Source organism: Salvelinus fontinalis, chromosome 4 (assembly GCF_029448725.1).
Source record: "Salvelinus fontinalis isolate EN_2023a chromosome 4, ASM2944872v1, whole genome shotgun sequence".
NCBI classification, from domain to species: Eukaryota; Metazoa; Chordata; class Actinopteri; order Salmoniformes; family Salmonidae; genus Salvelinus; species Salvelinus fontinalis.
In genome coordinates this window covers 37,223,964-37,249,588 of record NC_074668.1, presented here as the reverse complement: position 1 = coordinate 37,249,588, position 25,625 = coordinate 37,223,964, and the positions used below count along the sequence as shown (strand labels likewise).

The following is a 25,625-nucleotide window of genomic DNA, read 5'->3' as shown; positions in this document are numbered from 1 at the left end:
ATTTCACATTCTTAAAATAAAGTGGTGATCCTAACTGACCTAAGACAGGGAATTTTTACCAGGATTACATTTCAAGAATTGTGAAAAACTGAGTTTAAATGTATTTGGCTAAGGTGTATGTAAACTTCCGACTTCAACTGTATTCGTTTTTGCTGTTCTTTGTTATAAAGCCAAAAAGATTGGAGAAGTGGTTTATCCATACATCTCTGTTTTGGATAGATAACTCTTCGTGTTGTTTGTTTAGTTTTCCAATTTTCCCAGAAGTTGTTAGATTCTATGGATTCTTCAATTATATTGAGCTGTTCCTTCTTTTTCCATAGTGTATTTCTCTATTGTTTTAGTGATTCACCACAGTGAAGGCGTAGGCTCAGGTTTTCTGGGTCTCTATGTTTTAGGCTGGACAGGTTTCTCAATTTCTTTCTTAGGTTTTTGCATTCTTCATCAAACCATTTGTCATTGTTAATTTTCTTAGGTTGTCTGCTTGACATTTTTAGATTTGTTAGGGAAGCTGAAAGGTCAAATATAGTGTTTATGTTTTCTACTGCCAAGTTTACAACTCACTATTACAGTGAAATTGTCTAGAAAGGCTTGAATTTGTTGTTGCCTAATTGTTTTTTGCTAGATTTCCACACTATTTTCCTCACATCTATAGCATTTCTTAATATTATTCAGTTCCTTTGGCTTTGATGCCTCATGTTTGAGCATAGCTCTGTTCAAGTAGAGTGTGATTTTGCTGTGTTATGTTGTCATAGTTGTGTTTAGGTGGGCATATGGGGGAGGGAATGCTGTCACCTCCAGGTAGGTGTTTGTCCCCCTGTGTGCTGAGGGTTCTTGCCCAGTTCTGGCATTTAGGTCGCCACAGACTAGTACATGTCCCTGCTCTATACCAAATTAGCATACCCCCTGAGTCTGTTCCCTGTTTCACACCTGGTAGTTTGGTGGATGGGAGTACCAGCTCTCTGTAACCAAGAGGGCAACTAGTGGGTCCATCTCCTTTATACCATGTTTCTTGTAAGATGACAATGCCTGTATTTCCAATTTCTTTAATGAAGTCTGGGTTCCGGCTCTTTACGCCAAAGGCCGATGACCTCAGACCTTGTATATTCCAGGATGAGATAGTAAAAGTTTTGTGTTCCATATTGTCACAGTAGGTGTGAGCAGAGCATGTTGAGCATCTGATACATACCTCTTAGGTCGCAGGATGGGGCTTGGGCGTGTGTTTCTCTCTCTCCCTCCCTCTGTTTCTCTCTCTCCATCTGTCTCTCTCTCTCTCCCTCTGTGTCGCTCTCTCTCCCTCTGTGTCGCTCTCTCTCCCTCTGTGTCGCTCTCACACTCTCTTTCTCTCTCTCTCTCCCTCTGTTTCTCTCTCCCTCTCTCCATCTGTCTCTCTCTCTCCCTCTGTGTCGCTCTCTCTCCCTCTGTGTCGCTCTCTCACTCTCTTTCTCTCTCTCTCCCTCTGTTTCTCTCTCTCCCTGTGTCTCTCTCTCTATCCCGCTATCTCTTCGTCTCTCCCTCTGTTTCTCTTTCTTCCTCCCTGTTTCTCTCTCTCTCTGTCTTCATGCATTCACGTGTGACTGTTTTGGCTGAGGACAGAAAGAAAGGCTGTAGGAGAAAGAGTGCTTTATTAGAAGTGTTGCTGTTCTCACCAGTTAGTGTTCCATCTGTGAGCAAACTCCACCAGCAGCATGAGCTGTATCAGCAGGAAGACAAACCCCCCTACAGCTCCCACATACCTCCACACTGAGGGGAGGAGAGAGAGGAGGGGGAGATAGAGGGGGGGGGGGGAGAGAGACTCAGATGGAGAGAGGAGTGGGAGAGAGGGAGGGAGGGAAGGGAGACAGAGGGAGAGAGGAGGGGGAGAGAGGGCGATAAAGAATGAGGGAGAGAGAGAGGAGGGAAGAGGGAGGGTGATCGCACATTTAAAGTATTGCAAAGCTAACCATCAAATATCTAATCTCTTGTTCCATATGTTCTGCAGGGTGTGCACACTTAGCTGCTGCATAACTCCTCGTGTGTTGTCATCGCATAAACAACCACAGGGACTAGATTCTCAGGCACACACGCACACGGTAACTAAAGCCAGCAGCTGCACCGGTCCTCTCCTCTCTTTCTCTATTTTTATTTCCCTTCTCTCTTCTCTCAAAGCTGGTTAAGGAAAGGCATTACAAGTTAAGGACAGTCACGCTGACCTCTACAGGTAAGTATAGGTGACAGAGGTTTGAGGGCTTCGGTCTCTGTTCCCTCTGAGAGAACAAAGACTATAGACAGGAGAGGGACATAAGGGTCCGTACCTTCCAGAAAGGTGTCCTGCTCTGGCAGGAAGAATCCTCCAACACAGCAGGCCAACAACACTACGAACTTCGGGAACCAAAACCTGTCAGAGAGAGAGAGAGAGAGAGAGAGACATAAACATCACTACACAGTACACACACACGCACACGCACACGCACACACACACACACACACACACTTACCCGTTGTGTATGGCGGCGCGGCAGCCGGTGGCAGAGTTAACTCGTAGGGTGAAGATACAGAAGAAGAAGAAGAAGCAGGCCATGCCGAAGCAGACCTTGTACACAGCAGAGTAACCCACCAAGATAGAGCAGTTCTCACCAGCCTTCAGCTTCTCACACAGGTCACTGTAGAATGGGATCTACGAGAGAGAGAGAGAGAGAGAGAGAGAGAGAGAGAGCGAGAGAGAAAGAAGAAGCAATGTTAACCACTAGATACTGTAATATCACTTATATGGCGGAATGGATCCGTACAAATTACAGCACGTGTGTGTGTGTGTGTGTGTGTGTGTGTGTGTGTGTGTGTGTGTGTGTGTGTGTGTGTGTGTGTGTGTGTGTGTGTGTGTGTGTGTGTGTGTGTGTGTGTGTGTGTGTGTGTGTGTGTGTGTGTGTGTTTAGTTAGTTAAGTATCTGTGTTTAATTCCAGTCTAGCTGCATTGTGAATTAAGTGTTTTATCTTCTGGGTCTAGTGGTGAGTCCCCAATGTGAAATGTGAAATGTGCTCCTGTATGCTTCCAGACCAGGGGTGTCAAACTAATGTTGCCCCATGGACGGCATTCGGTCTCCACCGAGGTCCGGAGGGCTATATTTAAAATGAGTTATATGTTCCCTGACAGTTTAGCTTTTGTTTCGATGACTGTTAGCAAGCTGGACAGAGTGAGGAGACTGTAGATGACTGTTACCAAGCTGGACAGAGTAAAGAGACTATAATGACTGTTATCAAGCTGGACAGAGTGAAGAGACTATAGATGACTGTTATCAAGCTGGACAGAGTGAAGAGACTATAGATGACTGTTATCAAGCTGGACAGTGTAAAGATACCATAATGACTGTTATCAAGCTGGACAGAGTGAAGAGACTATAGATGACTGTTACCAAGCTGGACAGAGTGAGGAGACTGTAGATGACTGTTATCAAGCTGGACAGAGTAAAGATACCATAATGACTGTTATCAAGCTGGACAGAGTGAGGAGACTATAGATGATTGTTATCAAGCTGGACAGAGTGAAGAGACTATAGATGACTGTTATCAAGCTGGACAGAGTAAAGAGACTATAGATGACTGTTATCAAGCTGGACAGAGTGAGGAGACTATAGATGACTGTTATCAAGCTGGACAGAGTAAAGATACCATAATGACTGTTATCAAGCTAGACAGAGTAAAGATACCATAATGACTGTTATCAAGCTGGACAGAGTGAGGAGACTATAGATGACTGTTATCAAGCTGGACAGAGTAAAGATACCATAATGACTGTTATCAAGCTGGACAGAGTGAGGAGACTATAGATGACTGTTATCAAGCTGGACAGAGTAAAGAGACTATAGATGACTGTTATCAAGCTGGACAGAGTAAAGATACCATAATGACTGTTATCAAGCTGGACAGAGTAAAGAGACTATAGATGACTGTTATCAAGCTGGACAGAGTAAAGAGACTATAGATGACTGTTATCAAGCTGGACAGAGTAACGAGACTATAGATGACTGTTATCAAGCTGGACAGAGTAAAGAGACTATAGATGACTGTTATCAAGCTGGACAGAGTAAAGATACCATAATGACTGTTATCAAGCTGGACAGAGTAAAGAGACTATAGATGACTGTTATCAAGCTGGACAGAGTGAGGGGACTATAGATGACTGTTATCAAGCTGGACAGAGTAAAGATACCATAATGACTGTTATCAAGCTGGACAGAGTAAAGAGACTATAGATGACTGTTATCAAGCTGGACAGAGTAAAGAGACTATAGATGACTGTTATCAAGCTGGACAGAGTAAAGATACCATAATGACTGTTATCAAGCTGGACAGAGTAAAGATACCATAATGACTGTTATCAAGCTGGACAGAGTGAGGGGACTATAGATGACTGTTATCAAGCTGGACAAAGTAAAGATACCATAATGACTGTTATCAAGCTGGACAGAGTAAATATACCATAATGACTGTTATCAAGCTGGACAGAGTAAAGAGACTATAGATGACTGTTATCAAGCTGGACAGAGTGAGGAGACTATAGATGACTGTTATCAAGCTGGCCAGAGTAAAGATACCATAATGACTGTTATCAAGCTGGACAGAGTGAGGAGACTATAGATGACTGTTATCAAGCTGGACAGAGTGAGGAGACTATAGATGACTGTTATCAAGCTGGCCAGAGTAAAGATACCATAATGACTGTTATCAAGCTAGACAGAGTGAAGAGACTATAGATGACTGTTATCAAGCTGGACAGAGTGAGGAGACTATAGATGACTGTTATCAAGCTGGACAGAGTAAAGAGACTATAATGACTGTTATCAAGCTGGACAGAGTAAAGAGACTATAATGACTGTTATCAAGCTGGACAGAGTAAAGATACCATAATGACTGTTATCAAGCTGGACAGAGTGAGGAGACTATAAATGTAGGTCCATTATCATTTCTACACTGTTTCAGTTTGGTTTTAGTCATTTTAATGTTGACTGAGATGTTTTGACTCCCCTGCTCTAGAGGAAGCAGTACGCCCTCAGCGAATAGGCTTCAGACAGTGTCGACCTAATAGGTTACATTCTGAGTGTCACACTTCTAATGGAACATGGAGCGACACCAACCCCTCTTTCTTCCCTCTGTCTCTCCGACCTGTTACTGAGGCTGTCAGCCACAACTAACAAAGACATGGAGGAATAAATTACCAGCCTGCTCTCAGCAGAGACAACAAATGAAACAGAGAGAGCAGGAGAGAGAGCTAGAGAGAGAGAGAGAGAGAGGACGAGAGAGATAGCAAGAGCTAGAGAGAAAGAGAGAGCGAGAGCGAGAGAGAGATAGAGCTAGAGAGAGAGAGAGAGAGAGAGAGAGAGAGAGAGAGAGAGAGAGAGCGAGAGCGAGAGAGAGCTAGAGCTAGAGAGAGAGAGAGAGAGAGAGAAAGAGAGAGCGAGAGAGAGAGAGAGAGAGAGAGAGAGCGAGAGAGAGAGAGAGAGAGAGAGAGAGCGAGAGAGAGAGAAGGAGTATGCCTATAGAAAGTGAATGAGAGTTAGAAAGCCAGAACAAGAGTCACTTGAGTAATGTCTAGCGGAAACCAAAAGAGCTGATTCAATGCTGGGAGGAGGGAACCTGTAGGAAATGTTTTAAACCAGCGTGGTTAAACCTCTGTAGCAGAGTACTGGTACACAAGTACAATATACTACCGCTCTATCAAAACAAACTGACAAAAACATTAATACGTGCTTCAGTCTACGTCAATCAGGGCACCTGACTGTTCCTCTTGGCAGATTATTGGTTGAGTCTGAAACCCCCAGCATGACTGTAGTGTAGTCAGGCAGTCACTGGATAGAGCTGTTATAGTTCAGCACCACTGCCACTGCAGGCGAAGCGTAGTAGGATACAGAGTAGTAGGATACAGTGTAGTAGGATACAGAGTAGTAGGATACAGTGTAGTAGGATACAGTGTAGTAGGATACAGACTAGTAGGATACAGAGTAGTAGGATACAGTGTAGTAGGATACAGTGTAGTAGGATACAGACTAGTAGGATACAGAGTAGTAGGATACAGTGTAGTAGGATACAGTGTAGTAGGATACAGACTAGTAGGATACAGAGTAGTAGGATACAGTGTAGTAGGATACAGTGTAGTAGGATACAGACTAGTAGGATACAGAGTAGTAGGATACAGTGTAGTAGGATACAGTGTAGTAGGATACAGTGTAGTAGGATACAGTGTAGTAGGATACAGTGTAGTAGGATACAGAGTAGTAGGATACAGTGTAGTAGGATACAGAGTAGTAGGATACAGAGTAGTAGGATACAGTGTAGTAGGATACAGTGTAGTAGGATACAGAGTAGTAGGATACAGTGTAGTAGGATACAGAGTAGTAGGATACAGTATAGCAGGATACAGAGTAGTAGGATACAGTATAGTAGGATACAGAGTAGTAGGATACAGAGTAGTAGAATACAGAGTAGAATACAGAGTAGTAGAATACAGAGTAGTAGGATACAGAGTAGTAGTACACGGAGTAGTAGGATACAGAGTAGTAGAATACAGAGTAGAATACAGAGTAGTAGGATACAGAGTAGTAAAATACAGAGCAGTAGAATACAGAGTAGTAGGATACAGAGTAGTAGGATACAGAGTAGTAGAATACAGAGTAGAATACAGAGTAGTAGAATACAGAGTAGTAGGATACAGAGTAGTAGTACACGGAGTAGTAGGATACAGAGTAGTAGAATACAGAGTAGAATACAGAGTAGTAGGATACAGAGTAGTAAAATACAGAGCAGTAGAATACAGAGTAGTAGGATACAGAGTAGTAGAATACAGAGTAGAATACAGAATAGTAGGATACAGAGTAGTAGAATACAGAGTAGTAGGATACAGAGTAGTAGAATACAGAGTAGTAGGATACAGAGTAGTAGAATACAGAGTAGTAGGATACAGAGTAGTAGAATACAGAGCAGTTATCTTGGCAGTAATACACCAGGCTGGTTATGTAGTCATTGTGTGGTGTGAAGGAGTGGCATGTCCATAGAGATTTGATTAGGAGAAACACAGTGCTGATTCTCACTGCTGTAAATCTACTGACAAAAGATCAACACTCTCTTACACACGCACGCACGCACGCACACACACACACACACACACATAATGAGGAGTCGCCACAACCCAGTGGCAACCACTCATTCAGGGCAGGTGGGGCCCCACCTGTTTTGAGCCCCACCCGTTTTTGTTGCCTGTTTTGCATGTTATTTGGGCATTAATACGTGTTACATATTAGTTTGCAAACAATGTACAAAAAATAAATCATTGAGTTAATAAAGCCGCATACAAACATGGTCTCTTTTTTGTTTTCTTGAGTAAGGCAGCTCCATAATGCAGGTGTTTCAGCTCAGTGCTTTCGGTGGTGGTGGAGCAGCCAGCGGAAAATACGCAGCGTACGGGTTGGTATGTTCTCTAGTTGCACCGTGATTGGCTCAGTGTTCTGTCACTCATGGGGACACTACGTCACCGCAAAATCTACGGGGAGTGCTCGAAAATTCAAGCCCATTGGGTGCTGCAATAGAGTTACATTAGAACTGCCCATCCAAGAAGGCTCAAGGTCATTGGCCACAGATACAATTATGTCAAATCACTTCATATCGACCATAGCTTTGATTGGACTGATCATGTCAACATCATACTTTCAGAATCTTAGCTAGCAGTCATCATGAATCAAGTCGACAATCTACTGGCAAATACTTTTCAATCGTTTTCATATGAAGAGAAATTATAGATAAAACGTATTGGTGCTCATCGGCCATTGGACATAAACATTACACAACAAATTCAACAATGAGTAGTTTGGAAGGAATCAGTGGAAGGAATCAGGAATCAACTGCAAGCGTTGCAAAGCAATCACTAGCCTGCTATTCAGTGGAGTGGGTGTGTGGGCCAAGTCTGGGTTTAAGGGTTTCTTTTCTAAGTTTAAAAGGATAAACATTCACATGACATTCGTGGCAGGTAGCCTAGTGGTTAGAGCGTTGGACTAGTAACCGAAAGGTTGCAAGTTCGAATCCCTGAGCTGACAAGGTAAAAATCTGTCATTCTGCCCCTGAACAAGGCAGTTAATCCACTGTTCCTAGGCTGTCATTGAAAATAACAATTTGTTCTTAACTGACATGCCTAGTTGAAAAAATAAAAATTCACATTACTTCTGCCGCATTCAAAACAACTGAAAACTCGGAACTGCGAAATCTCAGAGTTCAGGACAACTGGGGACTGGTTAGAAAACGGGCTCCGACTGGGAAAATATGTTTTGAACGGTCATCCAACTCGGAATTCTAAGTCGGGAACTCTAGAGCGCCGACCTGAAGATACCTGACGTCATGATTCAACCTTCCTTTTTTCAGAGTTCACAGTTGTCTTCAAAGCACCATAAATCCAGAGAATGTCAGACTTTGATGACAAAGTTTGAGGACAAAATTTGCACACAAGGACCGCCGCGCCACCTTCCTGTTCAAGTGAGCACATAACAAAAAGGTGAGTCCAAAAATGTATTGTATGCTGCTGCATAAATGATGTAACATGCCAGGACGATATGTATTCTGTAGCTAACAAGGTACTACTAAGTGTATGTTCTGTAGTAAGCTGTAAGTAGCCCATGTGCCTCACCCTAATAATTGTGTATTGGCTTTGCTGACATGCAAGATGTTTGCCCCACCAAGATTTACATGCTAAAATCGCCAATGGTGTGTTTGTGTGTGCAAGTGTGTGTGTGTGTGTGTGCCCACTGCGCTGGTGTTAGCGTTCATCATGTGTGTCTAAAGGCAGCCATTTTGTGCCTGGATGGGCCTTTTACTGAACATCTGTTTCATATGGAGCTACAAAGCAGGGGGTATGCTCTATACAGAGAGAGACAGAGAGAGAGAGACATAGAGAGAGAATTCACACAAATTCCCTTCCATCTCAAATTACTCAAGCAAACAGCAAAATTTGCTTTAAAAAAACAATAAAACAACACCTCACAAAACAAAGCCTGTCTGACCTAGTTAACCTAGTTAACCTAGTTAAGGCCTATGTACAGATATGTAGTAATGCATGTATGTAAGTCTGTAATGTCTATGTTCATGTTTTTAAATGTTGGCGTCGGCTAATGGGGATCCCAATAAAATCGAATAGTTAATATGATAAACAATCAGTGTTATTTCCTAGAACTAAAGCTGGTTATAGTTTTCAGCCAAAACCATGTTGATCTTGTGTGTCACTGCTGTACTCTCTACAGACCATGTCAACAAGAGTGACACGCTCTCTTATTTACTCAGGCCAAGTGACCAAGCCAGATGACACGTAGAAAAGTGTTGTATTAGTATTATGTTACAATGAGACATAATAACATCACCATCGGAGAGACAGAGAAAGATAACATCATTAGCCCATGAAGGGCTAGGCTCATTTTAGAGGGAATCTCATCCAGAAGGGAAACCCCCATCTCCATCTCCAGCTCCAAACCCAGCTCCTGACCCATCTCCAGCTCCTGACCCATCTCCAGCTCCTGACCCATCTCCAGCTCCTGACCCATCTCCAGTTCCTGACCCAGCTCCAGTTCCTGACCCAGCTCCAGCTCCTGACCCATCTCCAGTTCCTGACCCATCTCCAGCTCCAGCTCCTGACCCATCTCCAGTTCCTGACCCAGCTCAAGTTCCTGACCCAGCTCAAGTTCCTGACACATCTCCAGCTCCAGTTCCTGACCCATCTCCAGCTCCTGACCCATCTCCAGTTCCTGACCCATCTCCAGTTCCTGACCCAGCTCAAGTTCCTGACACATCTCCAGCTCCAGCTCCTGACCCAGTTCCAGCTCCTGACCCATCTCCAGTTCCAGACCCAGCTCCTGACCCAGCTCCAGCTCCTGACCCTACTACAGTTCCTGACCCATCTCCAGCTCCAGCTCCTGACCCATCTCCAGCTCCTGACCCATCTCCAGTTCCTGACCCATCTCCAGTTCCTGACCCAGCTCAAGTTCCTGACCCATCTCCAGCTCCTGACCCAGTTCCAGTTCCTGAACCTACTACAGCTCCTGACCCAGCTCCAGTTCCCGACCCAGCTCCTGACCCATCTCCAGCTCCAGCTCCCGACCCAGCTCCTGACCCTGCTCCAGTTCCTGACCCATCTCCAGCTCCTGACCCATCTCCAGCTCCAGCCCCCGAACCTACTACAGCTCCTGACCCAGCTCCAATTCCCGACCCAGCTCCTGACCCATCTCCAGCTCCCGACCCAGCTCCTGACCCAGCTCCAGTTCCTGACCCATCTCCAGCTCCTGACCCATCTCCAGCTCCAGCCCCCGACCCTACTACAGCTCCTGACCCATCTCCAGTTCCTGACCCAGCTCCAGTTCCTGACCCAGCTCCTGAACCATCTCCAGCTCCAGCTCCCGACCCAGCTCCAGACCCTACTACAGCTCCTGACCCAGCTCCCGCCAGCTCCTGACCCAGCTCCAGCTCCTGACCCTACTACAGCTCCTGACCCAGCTCCCGCCAGCTCCTGACCCAGCTCCAGCTCCCGACCCTACTGCAGCTCCTGACCCAGCTCCAGCTCCTGACCCAGCTCCCGCCAGCTCCCGCCAGCTCCTGACCCTGCTCCAGCTCCTGACCCAGCTCCAGCTCCTGACCCAGCTCCCGCCAGCTCCTGACCCAGCTCCAGCTCCTGACCCAGCTCCCGCCAGCTCCTGACCCAGCTCCAGCTCCTGACCCATCCCCAGCATCGGTCCAAACCCACGAGACAATACTTTCACAATGGGTGGATCAAACAAACAGAGAGCTGCTAAGACTTGTGTTTTCCATAATAACAACTGGCTAAGAGTCCACAGAGTGGATCAGCCTGGAGCAGTAAAGCCATTTGTAAAGTGGCAGCTTTTCTCACAGCAAAGACAGACCACCATCATACTGAAGAAAGAGAAGCACACACACAGAAAACGCTGAATAGCACCGTGGCTTTCCCTCTTTCACTCAGCTCCCTCGTCCCTACCCTCCCTCTGTGAATAATAACCACCTCGCAGCCACACACCTGTGGCCTTCACCTGCCCATGTGCAGACTGGAGCCATCTGTACTAACTGAGCTGGGGCCGACAGAGAATGAGGCATTAACTTGGTAGAGTACAGTCTGATAAATAGATGGACATATATTTGGAATAACTGAGCTAGGGTGTAGTAACTGAACTGTGGGGTTGACTGTACATGCCACGTTCCTCTTGTAGTCTGGAGAGAACTGGCAGCAGGGCAGAGCACACTGAGGGAGGCTGTAGTGTTAGCGTCCGTGGCAGCCTGCACTAAACTAGGCCATCCTAACTACCCTACAATTACACACACAGGAAATGACACACAGCAGCCTTTTCCATAGCTCCGCTCCACTCTTCCAGGGAAGGCTTTATTACAGGGTTTATGTGGAGTTTAGAGCTTCCAAAACTATTCTAGAGCTCTACTGGGTCTCTGTGTCTAAAACAACATCAAGGCCGGATACGAGACAGGATCAGACATTTAGGTGGCGTGAGCATGTTTCTTGTGTGTGTGCATGCACGTAGAGCAGAGTGTGTGTGTGTGCGTGCGGGTGTGACTGTCTACATGCGATCGTCCGCGTACTCACGTGGTCCCTCATCTCCTGCTCCACGGTGGGCGACATCATGACGACACAGATGACGGTGACGAGGAGGAAGAGGAGGGCGTACATGAAGCGTGTCGATGTGGACTGCTTGATTTGAGGACAGCAGCCACAACAACAGGAGCAGGCTGCCGAGCCACAGCAGCACGCCAGCTACACCAGGAGAGAAGAGGAGAGGCACTGATACAGTATAATGTCATTATGCACGCTCAATAACATTATGGGGCGGTATCCCGGACACAGAGTATACCTAGTCCTGGATTAAAAAGCATTTTCAAAGGAGATTCTCCATTGAGATAACTTTTTTATGTCCAGCACTAGGCTTCATCTGTGTAGGTGGAAACCATCCCTATAACAACGTAATCAGACCCGGTAACTGCTGCTTACAACTCAAGGAGGGGAAATGCACAGAACGAGAGAGAGAGAGAGAGAGAGAGAGAGAGAGAGAGAGAGAGAGAGAGAGAGAGAGAAGAGAGAGAGAGAGAGAGAGAGAGAGAGAGAGAGAGAAAGAGAGAGAGAGAGAGAGAGAGAGAGAGAGAGAGAGAGAGAGAGAGAGAGAGAGAGAGAGAGAGAGAGAGAGAGAGAGAGAGAGAGAGAGAGAGAGAGAGAGAGGGGAAGCCCTTGATGCAGCCTGAGTCCCGGCTGGCAACAGGGTTTAGAGCAGCAGCAGCTTCAGCAGAACCCTGGCTGGTAGAGTACAGAGCACGACAGGGTTCCATACTGCAGTCGCATTTGTGACTGTTTGACTTGGCAGTGCAACACACATTTTTAATTGGTTCAAGGGTCCCAGCGAATTTTTTTTACCCGTTTTTTATTTTTTATTCCTGATTTATTCAGCTGTTAATGTGCAATTAACCAAAATTAAACCAACTTTCTGAAGAGGCAACAAAGGCACAGGGATGCTCCTGTTTGTGTGTGTAGGGCTCCACATATAGGGAGGATTTGAAACCCTCTGGCCCAGTCTATCATCCCTGTCAGCGTGCAGCTTGGGACGGTGAAAGAATATATTGTAATAATGTCATTTTTAATCTAGGCTATATAATTGATTAAAAAACAGATGGATTCCAGAAGCTGTTTGCTTGCTATGTCGAGAGTGATGCCCTATATCTTTGCCAACCCCCCCCCTTCCCTTCTTCTTGATGCAACATTTAAAATTATACTCAAGACACATTATCTTCACACATATTTTAGAGGCTTTTCACTGACAGCAGCAACTCAATCAGTTAGACCTACTGCCACTAGCCAAACTGCAGGCTTCCCAAACACACTGGTGATTTGAAACAATCCACAGCAAAGAAAATTAGGAAGCTAATGATCCTCTGTGGCGAAGTCATGCTCCCTGGTGAAGTATTGTGAATGATATTATTTAGATAGGAGTAATTATATAATTTTGATGAAACATCAATTTACTTGAGGGCAATCCAGCATCCTAACAGTGCACTCGCCAACTTTCCTTTCCAATTCGCAAGAGGCTGAATCCAGAGAGCTGTACAGGGGCATGTCCCCCCCGTCCCCAATGAAAGTTGCGCCCCTGGATCTATATATAATGATGAGATCGTCATATCTCCGCCCTAATAATGGCAGTTTTTGTCCTAAAGGCGGGAAAGCAGGCGACAAGATTAGGTCTGCAAATTGTTCCCATAGAAACTCGTTGGGCTTACATTGGACAGATGTTGGGGAAAGTGAGCCCTCTCGCTTCGCCTCTTCCTCTCTGCTGAAACTATATCACCGGAGAAAGCATCCAAACGAGCGAAAACAGCGCCCAATGTATCTGATGCTGTCTGGCCAGAAATAGCATGACAAGCCATACTCTTTTGGTCCAGACAGCATCAGATACATGGTCTACACATACTGAGACAGACAGGCGCTGAGATTGATGCATTTTTCTGTCGGGGCGCGCCTCTGTCAAATAAATGACCAATATTTTATTTGGAAAGGCAAGGAGGTACTGTAAGGCGGGCCAAGGCCCCTAAGGCCCGCCCATAATGCCAGGCCTGGTTGAATGTTTGCAATGTGCAATTCAGTCATCATGGAATAGCGTACCTTGAAAATCAGACATGGCTACAGTAGATATCTCAGATAGGGTGGAGTGAGGCCTAAGAGGGTTTTATAAATCAGCATCAACCAGTAGGTCATTAGCACTGGAATAAAACACATCAGACCGTTACAAACACATGCGTTTTACGGCGTAGGGTTAGATAGACTGGCTTGTGTCCCTTTGGTATTACAAACAGATTATGCAACAGACAGAGGCATCTCAGATGGTAGGCTAGTTTACTCCCATATAACAGACTATGTCACAAACTCTGTAGGCCTCTATAGGTCTAAATCCTGCCTGTTTAGCTATAAGAACGTATCATGTAAGAGAGACATGAGAGGAAAAGACAGGCATGGGATCAGAAAAGGATCTTGTGCACACTGTTTTTGTCCCCCAGTACTGAAGCTCAGTGCAAACCCACCCTAACTTCCTCACCACAGCTGTGTGTGTTCTGTAGGATTTATTGGAAATCTTTAGGCTAGAGAACGGAACAGCAAGAGGGTGGGGTTCTAACTAGAGGAATAAAGGAGAGTATGTGAGTATGGTTTATAAATATCCAGCTCCCTCCTTCAGAAAAGAAGACAAGGCCTCTGCTTATGAGAGCTGTTAGACAGAACAGGCCCATCTCTGTGCGGTGATTGGTGGCTTCAGTTTCAACAGCGCGGGTTTGATGGGTAGGAGAATCAGCCCCCTCCTGTACACCCTATTCACCCATGACTGCATTGCCACGCACGTCTCCAACTCAATCTTCAAATTTGCCGACAATACAACAGTGGTATGTACGCCTGATTACCAAAAACGAAGAGAGCACTCGCAGAGTGGTGCCAGGAAAATAACCTCTCAAAAACGAACTTCTGCTAGTTTTTGCTACCATGTGGGTTTTAGCTTGCTTGAGCCTGCTAACTGAGGAGTGTTAATTCACGTCCATACACGTTTCATTTTAAAACATTTATCTTACAAAGGAGTTGTTTAATCGAACTGTTTAACTATTTATCTGTACATGGAATTTTTTTTTTTTTTACTCATTTCTTTCTAGTCTTTACAGGAAAATGCCACAGGCACTATCTGATGTGTGTGGACATTTCACTGCAGCTAATGTAGAAGGAAAAGCTGTGTACATTTGCAAATACTGTGCCAGATCATTTGTGAAGAATGCAAACAAAATTGCAGAATCATCTGGCCAAGTGCATAAAGTTCCTTCTGCGCTCACAACAAGCAACCTCTGACAAAAGTCCCTTTACTTCTATTCAAGGTGAAAATGATGAATCAGACACCTTATCGATCGCAACAGCTCATGGTCCTCTTGGAATCGGAAGTTTTTTGACTCAATGGAGGAACGAAGTAAGAGAAATGCTGATGAATGTCTTGCTCGAGCTGTGTATGCAACTGGTTCACCTCTGATGCTCACAGGCAATGTGTATTGGAAGGGATTTCTGAATGTTCTTCACCCAGCATACACCCCTCCAAGCAGACATGCTTTATCTACTCATTTGCTGGATACAGAGTCCAACAGAATTCAAGTGAAGGGCAAGCAAATCATAGCGAAAGCAGACTGTATTGCAATCATCTCTGATGGGTGGTCGAATGTTCGTGGGCAAGGAATGATTAACTACATCATCGCCACCCCTCAACCAGTATTCTACAACGGCACAGACACAAGGGACAACAGACACACCGGTCTCTACATTGCAGATGAGCTGAAGGCAGTCATCAATGACCTTGGACCACAGAAGGTTTTTGCACTGGTGACAGACAATGCTGCGAACATGAAGGCTGCTTGGTCTAAAGCGGAGGAGTCCAACCCTCACATCACACCCATTGGCTGTGCTGCTCATGCATTGAATCTGCTCTTCAAGGACATCATGGTACAGAAAACAATGGATACACTCTACGAGAGAGACAAGGAAATGTTTAGGTATGTGAAGGGTTATCAAGTTATAGCAGCAATCTACCTCACCAAGCAAAGTGAGAAGAATAAGAGCACCACATTGAATCTGCCCAGCAACACCCATTGAGGTGGTGTTGTCATCATGTTTGACAGTCTCTTGGAGGGGAAAGAGTCTCTCCAAGAAATGGCCATATCACAGTCTGCCGATGATGTATTTTGGGAGAGAGTGGTAAGCAGCCTGAAACTCCTGAAACCTATAGCAGTAGCCATTGCACTGATTGAGGGAGACAATGCCATCCTGTCTGATGTTCAGACTCTGCTTGCAGATGTAAGAGAATAAATCCGTACTGCCCTGCCCACTTCACTGTTTCTCCTAGCAGAGTAAACTGCAATTCTGAAATACATCAAAAAGCATTAAGACTTCTGCCTGAAGCCCATACACGCCACAGCGTACATGTTGGACCCCAAGTATGCTGGCAAGAGCATCCTGCCTGGTGCAGAGATCAACAAGGCCTATGGTGTCATCACTACCGTGTCTCACCACCTTGGCCTGGATGAGGGCAAGGTTCTTGGCAGTCTGGTGAAGTACACTTCCAAGCAAGGGCTTTGGGATGGAGATAGAATATGGCAGTCATGCCAACATATCTCATTGTCCATCTGGTGGAAGGGACTTCGTGGATCTGAGGCTCTTTCCCCTGTTGCCTCCATCCTCCAAATCCCACCAACACCAGCTGCCTCAGAGTGCAACTGGTCCTTGTTTGGGAAAACACACACCAAAGCACGTAACAGGCTGACCAATACAAGGGCTGAAAAATTGGTGGCAATCCGGGCAAATTTTAGGCTTTTTGAGCCTGACAACGAGCCATCCTCAACAAGGTTGGAAAGTGACAGTGAAGATGAGGCCTCAGAGTCTGATGTTCAAGAGGTGTACATTGAGGAGGTCCAGGGAGAAGACATCAAAGCCTGAGAGGAAAACAACCAAAGCTTTAGTTTCTAGACTATAATTTTACAGATGTATGTTGAAAACGTGTTTGGGAGATGCGAAGGATCATTGGGGATCACTCAATAATGCCTTTCTTTTGTTGTTCAGTGAAATCATCCCATGTGAAGAGTCAACTAATTAAAGTTCAATTCATAACTAAATAGTTTTCCATTGGGAGAATTTAATCATTTGCAATTAGTCTACTTATGATAAGGTAAAAGGTTTATATTTGTCTCCATATGATATGGTAAATATATCCAATGCAAAAAACATCTACATTTAGATAGTAGTAATATTAATTTGCATTTTTTTCTGTTAATTCCCACGGAAAGTTTCCACCTGTGAATATTCCCCAAAATGTGCAACCCTAACAGTCAATGGTCACTTTAAAGTTGACATACTGTTGACCCACTTTATATGTACAGTATTGTGTAGCTCACTCTAATATATCTACTGCTGTACATATCATTCCTAGTATATCTTATGCAAATTCAGCCGGTGTAGATACGTAAAGATTGCATTTGGATTACTGTTACCGTGCTATTTGGACTGTTAATTAGATTCGTTCTTTCTTGTTGTTCTTTCTATTTTTTAATGGATTATGTATGTACCTGTTTGACATTTTACTGCATTTTTAGCAGCAAGTAACACAAGCATTTCGCTGCACCCGCTATAACATCTGCTAAACTGTGTACGTGACCAAATTCTTTCAGCGCTACCAGTGTATGGGGTATTACGCGAAGTGTCAACGAGTGGGGGCTGGAGGTAGTGTGCAGGATATGGGGTAGAGGTAGGGAGTTGATTTTGGGCCTATATCCTCTACTAAACTACACAGGACTAAATGGGATTAGTTCCTCTCTTTGATAATAATGAATTAGGCAACACAGACTCAAGAAGCGGAGTAGAAAAAGGGTTGACTGGGTGTTGGCTGTCTTTAGTGAGTGTGTATTTAGCCGTTTAGCTAATCTAATAGAGCCAGTGTATGGGTACGCTCTAACACTAACACAGTGGGACAAACACACAATGAGGGGGCTAGAGGAGCTAAGTGGGGCTGACTGAATAGCTAGCTACCGTACCGAGGCATTCCACAGCACACAGAGACAATGGCGATGCCATGACAACCAACTCTGACCCTACCCTCCCTCAGGTGGTCTGCCTGCATGTTTGGAAGCCCCTGTTCAGACAATATTAGCACCCAGCCTGCCAAACTATTACCCCTCAATCTGTAGCCATCGAGCCCTCATCCCAACCACACCACCCTCATTCCCCCTCCACACACTCACACACTACACCCACAAAGGGTTACGTGGCAAGGCTACAAGTTCTACAATTATCTTCTACAAAAAGCCTACACAACCACCCTCCCCTTCCACTGACTCCACACCAACCCCCACTGTGACACAACCATCGCTGGACCCTAGGGACAATGACAACTCTCTCTCTCCCTCTACATCTTTCTGGTATACTCTCCCTCCCTCCCATCCTTCAGCTGTCCCAGGGGTTAGGGGTGGAAGGGGATAGCCCCTTCCCTGAAAGGGTCGGTAAACTAGAGACCCTGCCCTGTTGTTCTCACACACAGATGCACACAGACCCACACACGCATGAATACACACGTCCACGCACAAACCCACACACACCTTCTGAACACAACAGTTACATGTAAAGTCATGCTAGGGTTACATCAAGCCAGCCAGCACCCCCACCCTCAAACTACTTCCCATGGCTATGACACTCTCCCTCCCTCGCGTTGTGTCTGCAGAGAGAACGAGAGAGGATGTGACCACATACAGAAACCCAGGAAGACAAAGACAGAAGGCTGATGCACACACACACAAACACACGCCTGCCTACACACACACACACACACACACACACACACACACACACACACACACACACACACACACACACACACACACACACACACACACACACACACACACACACACACACACACACACGGGCCAACAGAGTTAGGAGCCAGGGCTAGGGGTAGTATAGAGTAGAGTTGACCTGTGCCGCTTTCTCCCCTGACTGACAGCAGCTCTATTTTATCTATAGCTAGGCAGCTGCATGCACAGTGGAGAAATGTATCACTGAACTGTTTCCTATACACTGACACAGACACACAAACACACACACAGGTTTACCAACTTCTTAACGGGGTAAATACAGCCCCTGGTTACGCTAAACAAAGACAGGCGTATAAAGGAAGAGAGAAAGAGAGAGAAAGAGAGAGAGAAAGGGACAAAGGGAATGTTGAGCAACCCAAGAGGCATCCATGACAGAAACAAACTGAAGAAAAGAGACCCACAGAGGCACAAGCGGACAGACAGACAGACAGACAGTACACAGAGGAAGAATGTGGTCCAGTCATAACACACTGCTACACAGCCATATTTACCTTTACCTCCGACACAACCGCACAGATAAAGCATCTTGCTAGTAACTGTGTTATAGACAATGGAATACCTCTAGTGACATGTCAAACTTCAATGTGTAGCAGCTTTTTTCATCTGAGATGGATATCAATTATCAAACACATGTATGCCTATGCATTATGCAACCATGCAGTCTCTTGTCAAGTGCTGGCCGAGTCAGCGGGTTATAGGGATGTAATGATTCACAGATATGCAAGGGAAGGTTGCACGATATATTTCCACAAATCGAACAACTTAGGTTGATGATATTCCATTTAAACTGTATTTATGCAAAAGTTGATAATAAAAAAAGTATACACTTCATTTATCAAAAAACGAATAAAGCAACAATACATTTGGGCTTTGACGTCAAGAGAAGAACTGGTGGTGGTGGCAGGGCACTGTTTGGATCTAAATGCGAGAAGCTGAATGGGAAGAAAGTCCTGCCGCTTCGGGCAGACTTGGTCAGGGAGCTTCAGTCATATGCAGGCCTCACTTTTACAATTACCACGGCAACCAACAGTGGAAGAGTGGATTCAACATGAAGCACAGGCCAATTTTCTTTTTACATCTTTGACCTCTTCCTGATCTTGCACATCTGCGCGGCATCTTCAGCATTCAAATACTAGAATGGTTTGTGTCATATTATGCTTGATTCGCTGAGTGACAAACTCTGTAACTTGCTAGGTTATTGATATCTATGCGCTGTTGAAAATGGTGTTTAACGGGTAAAAAAGTAAGCTACCGTAGACAACTCTCCTCTGGCTATACCTGCTGAACGGGGCTTACAATAGATTTTATTTAGATTGTTCAGGTTCACCATCAGCAATAGTTTTGGTAGTTTTGCTTTAAACAATCAGTGTACTGTATATGGTCACTTTTAGCGAGGCTTACTGGATGGCAGAAGCGAGAGGAGAAGACCATTCGATTTTGAGATGGGGGTGAAATCCAAAATTGTTCTATATATTCCTTGGCGATAAATATTGATAAATTATTAGCTCAAGTGGGGCGACAAAAAAAATCTGCTAGATTGCCCCACCCCCCCTAATCTGATAGTGGGGTGGTAGATGCCTAGTCTCCCTTATGGCTCAGCTCAGGTGCCTACATCTCTTTCTCCCTCTCTCTCTTTCGCAGCCATTACCATCAAGCAGACGGGCATTTCACTGGGTTTCATCATACTACCCTCTCTACATGCGGACCCTCAGCACATCCGGGTACATGCTAAATAAACATCCAAACATAAACACACACTAAACTAGAGCAGAGCAACTAGCTCCAGACATAGTCCTACTCCCAACCACAACTCTACGCTCTCATCGTAGCCAAAGCCAGACTCTAGTCTTCTAATGGCTACACCTGGTACAGGCCAAGCCAATCAAAGACCACAGTAGCCTGGGTTTTGATCGAGACCTCAGCTCAAGTCTCCCCTCCTCCTACTGTATTCGTCTGTGCTCACAGACAGAGGGGTTATGAAAGGACACCTCATCATAATCACTACACGTGTTGTTTCCTAAACATGAAGACAGTCTATGAGACTGACTATGCATATCCACACTATGGCTTTGTTTACTTAGCCACGTTGGTTCAGAAGGAAACCTTCTGTCACTGATCCAGGGTCAGATCTCCTTGCCCAATGCCTGACCTCTACTATTATGGGCTAAACTACCCAGCAGGCCTGGGATCCGTGTCTGAATGCAGAGTGGGGCCATGTGGCACTGTGGCAGGCCCGAAGTGACAGAGGTTGTGACAGATGACTGGATGTTTATGTTAGTCAACTGCAGGTGTGTGTGTCTGCCAGACTAGTACTGCAGGGCAGGTGTATGCTGAGTCAGTGTGTGACTACTGTGTGTCCCTACCTCTCACTGCTGTGTTTGTCACCATAACGTTATGTTTCCAACGTAGGTCAGAGTTACTGCCGCACCTATCAGAGACACCTCCCTGGTCCAGACTCTCCTGTCCCAGACTACTTCTCTCCGCGTCCATCTACACCACCGTTTCTGTCTCTATTCTGTCAAGCTCTGGCCCGTTTCTCTGCAATACTAACCTAATCCAAACAGCCACCCCCCCCCCCACATTCAACCAAGGAGGAAATTAACAGACCACCCGCAGCCCACACACACACACACACAAGTAAGACAGACACACAAACGTATACACACACAGTCAAAACAAACACAAATACACACACACGTTGACAGGGACAAAGCTAATAGGGGTCTGTGACCGGATTAGCATATGGCCTGTACAGCAGGACAATTTTGACTAAAGTGTTTGTGCCTTAATTTCCTGCAAATCTCGGCCACACATACGCCACCCCTCATTTCCTTTGTTTCCTTTCTTCATTGAATGGGCTGAAGGGATGGCCCCGACTGCACTGGATAAGGGATGTGTCCCTGTAATTAAATTCATCTGGAGGAGAAACTATTCCGTGTGGTTAGACTAGCAGGCAGTTAGGATCAGCCCTGGCCCCTGATCCACTCCTCCTTAATGGAACAATGCCAAGAACTAGGTCTATACCATGGGACATAGAAGTTTTCTGTATCCCTGCTTGGATGATGTATTTTCCTCAAATATCTCAACATGAAGTCATGTTTAACTATGTGTTAGTGGACTTTTGATTGGTTGGTTTGACACTAGAAACCTATGAATAAACTACCCCGTAGTCTTTTCAGCCATAGAAGCTTTGCTCGTCACCTAATGGCTTGGCCATATCATCCCCAAGAAGCCGTCTCTAGACTTGACAGTTCATGCAGCTTTTGTATTCTGATCATGGAGTTCTGATCACGTCATGCGTCTACACTTAGGATAATCAAATCAAATCAAACTTTATTTGCCACATGCGCCGAAAACAACAAGTGTAGACTTTACCGTGAAATGCTTAGGTACAAGCCCTTAACCAAGGGTATCGTGTCTAGACTTGACAGCTCATGCAGCTTTTGTATTCTGATCATGGAGTGTCCGGATTCCCTTTTCCCGCACTTTATTTAAATGCCAGTATGCGAGTATAAATCTGATATTAACACAACAACAACTTGTTGGCAGTAGCCAACTGCTGTAGCTAACTAGCCAGCTAGCCTCTGTAACTAGCCAACTAAAGGGATTGCAAAAAGGTTAGCATAACTCTAGCCAAACAAAAAAAAATGTCCTAATAAGCTAGCTGGCTAGCATTTATGAAGCCAGCAAACATGTTCCTCACAGGCTAGGAACGCATTTCCTCCAATGTTTAATGAAAAAAGGTGCCTCTCGCTCCCAAAACACATATTTTATGTGGACTTGTTGGCGAAGTGAGGATGACTGTATGTGCTTTCAGTAGCCCTATTGCGTCCAGACTGAGGAGAAATCCACACACAATGCATCCCTGACCACCTCCTGAAGGGGTCAGCCAGATCTGAACACAATTCAATTTTCTATTTCAATTTAAGGGGCTTTATTGGCATGGGAAACATATGTTTATCTTGCCAAAGAAAGTGAAATAGATCATAATCAAAAGTGAAATAAGCAATAAAAAATAAACAGTAAACATTACACTTACAAAAGTTCCAAAGGAATAAAGCCATTTAAAATGTCATATTGTGTCAATATACAGTGTTGTAATGATGTGCAAATAGTTACAGTACAAAAGGAAAAAATATATATATATTGTTGTATTTACAATGGTGTTTGTTCTTCACTGGTTGACCTTCTCTTGTGGCAACAGGTCATAAATATTGCTGCTGTGATTGCACACTGTGGTATTTCACCAAATAGATATGGGAGTTTATCAAAATTGGATTTGTTTTCGAATTCTTTGTGGGTCTGTGTAATCTGAGGGAACTATGTGTCTCTAATATGGTCATACCTTTGGCAGGAGGTTAGGAAGTGCAGCTCAGTTTCCATCTCATTTTGTGGGCAGTGTGCACATAGCCTGTCTTCTTTTGCATGCCAGGTCTGCCTTTGGCAGCCTTTCTCAATAGCAAGGCTATGCTCACTGAGTCTGTACATAGTCAACGATTTCCTTACTTTTGGGTCAGTCACAGTGGTCAGGTATTCTGCCACTGTGTACTTTCTGTTTAGGGCCAAATAGCATTCTAGTTTGCTCAGTTTTTTTGTAAATTATTTCCAATGTGTCAAGTAATTCTCTTTTTGCTTTCTCATGATTTGGTTGGGTCTAAGTGTTGCTGTCCTTGCTTATGGGGCTCTTCTCCAGGTTAATTTCTCTGTAGGTAATGGCTTTGTTATGGAAGGTTTGGGAATCGCTTCCTTTTAGCTGGTTGTAGAATTTAAACGGCTCTTTTCAGAATTTTCAGAATTAGCGGGTATCGGCCTAATTCTGCTCTGCATGCATTACTTGGTGTTTTACATTGTACAAAGGATATTTTTGCAGAATTCTGCATCCAGTCTCAATTTGGTGTTTGTCCCATTTTGTGAATTATTGGTTTGTGAGCGGACCCCAGACCTCACAACCATAAAGGGCAATGGGTTCTATAACTGATTCAAGTATTTTAAGATCCTAAATGGAATGTCAAATTTTATTCTGATAGCAGAAGTTGCATGTATGTGTCAAGTGTAGACACAATTCTTGAGACATCTCTACCCTAAATCCAAACCCTAACTTTAACTCATATGGTGGTTAAGGTAAGGGTTACATTTAGGGTTAAGGTTAGGTACGAGTTATGGTTAAGGTTAGGGGTTAAGGTTAGGATTTGGGGTAGGGACGTCCCAGGGGTCATGTCTACACTTGACACTTAGACGCGACTTCTGCTATCAGAATACGAAGATCGCATTGTATATTGGATTAAACTCAGTACTGCTAGTCAAGCGGACACATATCGTTAAACTAGGAAAGAAGAGACAAGATCTGCCAAAACCATCAGAACCACACAGCATTACGTCACTGGAAAACTCTGAGATCAATTCAAAAAACGAATTGGACCAACCTGAACACAAAGGCTAGACTATGTTTGTAGAGGTAGCCTGAGCGGCAAATTTAGGCACTGAACCCAAAATTATGTCACCGGATGATAAACAGTGCAACGATATTATAGTACATTGTTTACAGTCGAACTGACATTGCTAACACCAGCAACATTTTTGCCAGTTTACACAAATGTTACAGACTCGCTTCTGATACAAATCACAACAGCTTTGTAGATGCATTGTGCGCTAACGTTACATTGTATACATTTTTGGAAGCTGTCTGGCTAGATTATCTTCGATGGTCATCAGCAAGGAATAGCTAGCTAAATTAGCTTATAGCCAACCGTTGGAAGACACATACACACACACACACACACACACACACACACGTTTAATAAAATACAGAAATTAATTTCAACCTTCAATACACATTGAAATTAAGAATAAAACAAAAACCACTACATGTCGACACTGTCCATCAAATGTAAACTACACATTATGCTGGAGTTTAAATGATTAGCAAAACAGGGATAGCTAGCTATAACATTAGCTGGTGCCGGAGATTTTTACATAAACGTGCCAACTAATATTCCGACAGCAGTGAACACACTTGCTTATTATTACTCACCTGCCCTATACAGCGCGGGGTACACATCTTGTTACGGTGGTCAAAAATACCCTTTCAGAATGTAGCCCACTTTTCCAGTTCCGGACGTTCTCTTGTAGAAATCTACTTAAAAAGACCGTGGGGACAGTACGTGTGTCCCAGTCTTCCCCGTCTCTCTCTTTCGCTCCCCCTCTCTCCTCCCACTGTTTTTACCGTGATGGCGTTACTTGCTACAGGCAGCTGCTGAACCACTCATTGCACCGACAAAAGCCACTATTTAACCTTTGAGTCACTAGAGCGTGACTCAAAGCAAGTAAGATGTAGATACTGTGTAATAAATCACTATGAAGCGTTATAAACAGTTAATACGACAAAGAAGATACTGTGACAATGACACATTTCATTTATAATATTAATTGTCTTTTCTTATTTTATTTATTTCTCACTTCCGTTTTAGTCACATTGTTCTAGGTTCATATATATTCCGTTCGTGATAGTTGGTCAATAAACTGTTATTTTAGGAATTAGAAATGTCCTACAGTCACAGTGAAATCCTTTTGTAAAAACAGTGTGTGTGTGTGTGTGTGTGTGTGCGCGCGCGCGCGTCTGTTATTAATGTGTCTGTCACGTTGTGTGTTTTTGTTACAAAAGTGTTACTGATTCTGGCGTTGGCTTTTCATAATGTTCCATAGTGAGACTATCACTGTAGTCACCATAGTGACAGACAACGAAATCTCAGTTCTCAGCTTCAACAACTTGTCTATTAGCCGGAACCTGGGTGATGACACTGACTTCCTCTTCTCAGACTTTTCTCCTTTCTCTCTTTCATTTCCACAGAGAAACGCAAACAAGATACAGGGAGGAATGTTTAGAGAGGGGCTGTTTTTTTTCACTCAGTGTCGGTGTGTTTGTCTGTGTTTGTGTGGACTAAAATGACCTTCACATGGATACAGAATGGCATATCTGAGCCCACTCACACAGGCAACCTTTTCCTACTCTGTCCTTGTGAGTAATATGGGACAGGGAAGCCTGGGCGTTTATTTAATTTAACATAATATTCATATTTATTTTCATATCATGTGATGCCGAGAACCAATATCATGTGATATTGAAGTCAAAGTCAGATAAGGGAGCCGGTATTTGATGTTGAGTCAAACATGTGCATTCTCTCATT

General features: G+C 44.4%; 1 protein-coding gene across 1 annotated transcript in view; it reads right to left on the bottom strand.

Annotated features, from left to right (window-relative positions):
• Nucleotides 1-24,704, bottom strand: part of serinc5 (serine incorporator 5) — a 43,400-nt gene extending 18,696 nt beyond the window's left edge. The window contains exons 1-5 of the mRNA XM_055920007.1: nt 24,473-24,704; nt 11,606-11,773; nt 2,475-2,653; nt 2,292-2,374; nt 1,647-1,740 (exon numbers count right to left, since the gene is read on the bottom strand). Of these exons, the coding sequence (XP_055775982.1) occupies nt 1,647-1,740; nt 2,292-2,374; nt 2,475-2,653; nt 11,606-11,773; nt 24,473-24,499 (551 nt within the window). The 5' untranslated portion in view covers nt 24,500-24,704. The remainder of the gene's footprint in view (nt 1-1,646; nt 1,741-2,291; nt 2,375-2,474; nt 2,654-11,605; nt 11,774-24,472) is intronic.
• Between the last annotated feature and the right edge of the window lie 921 nt (nt 24,705-25,625).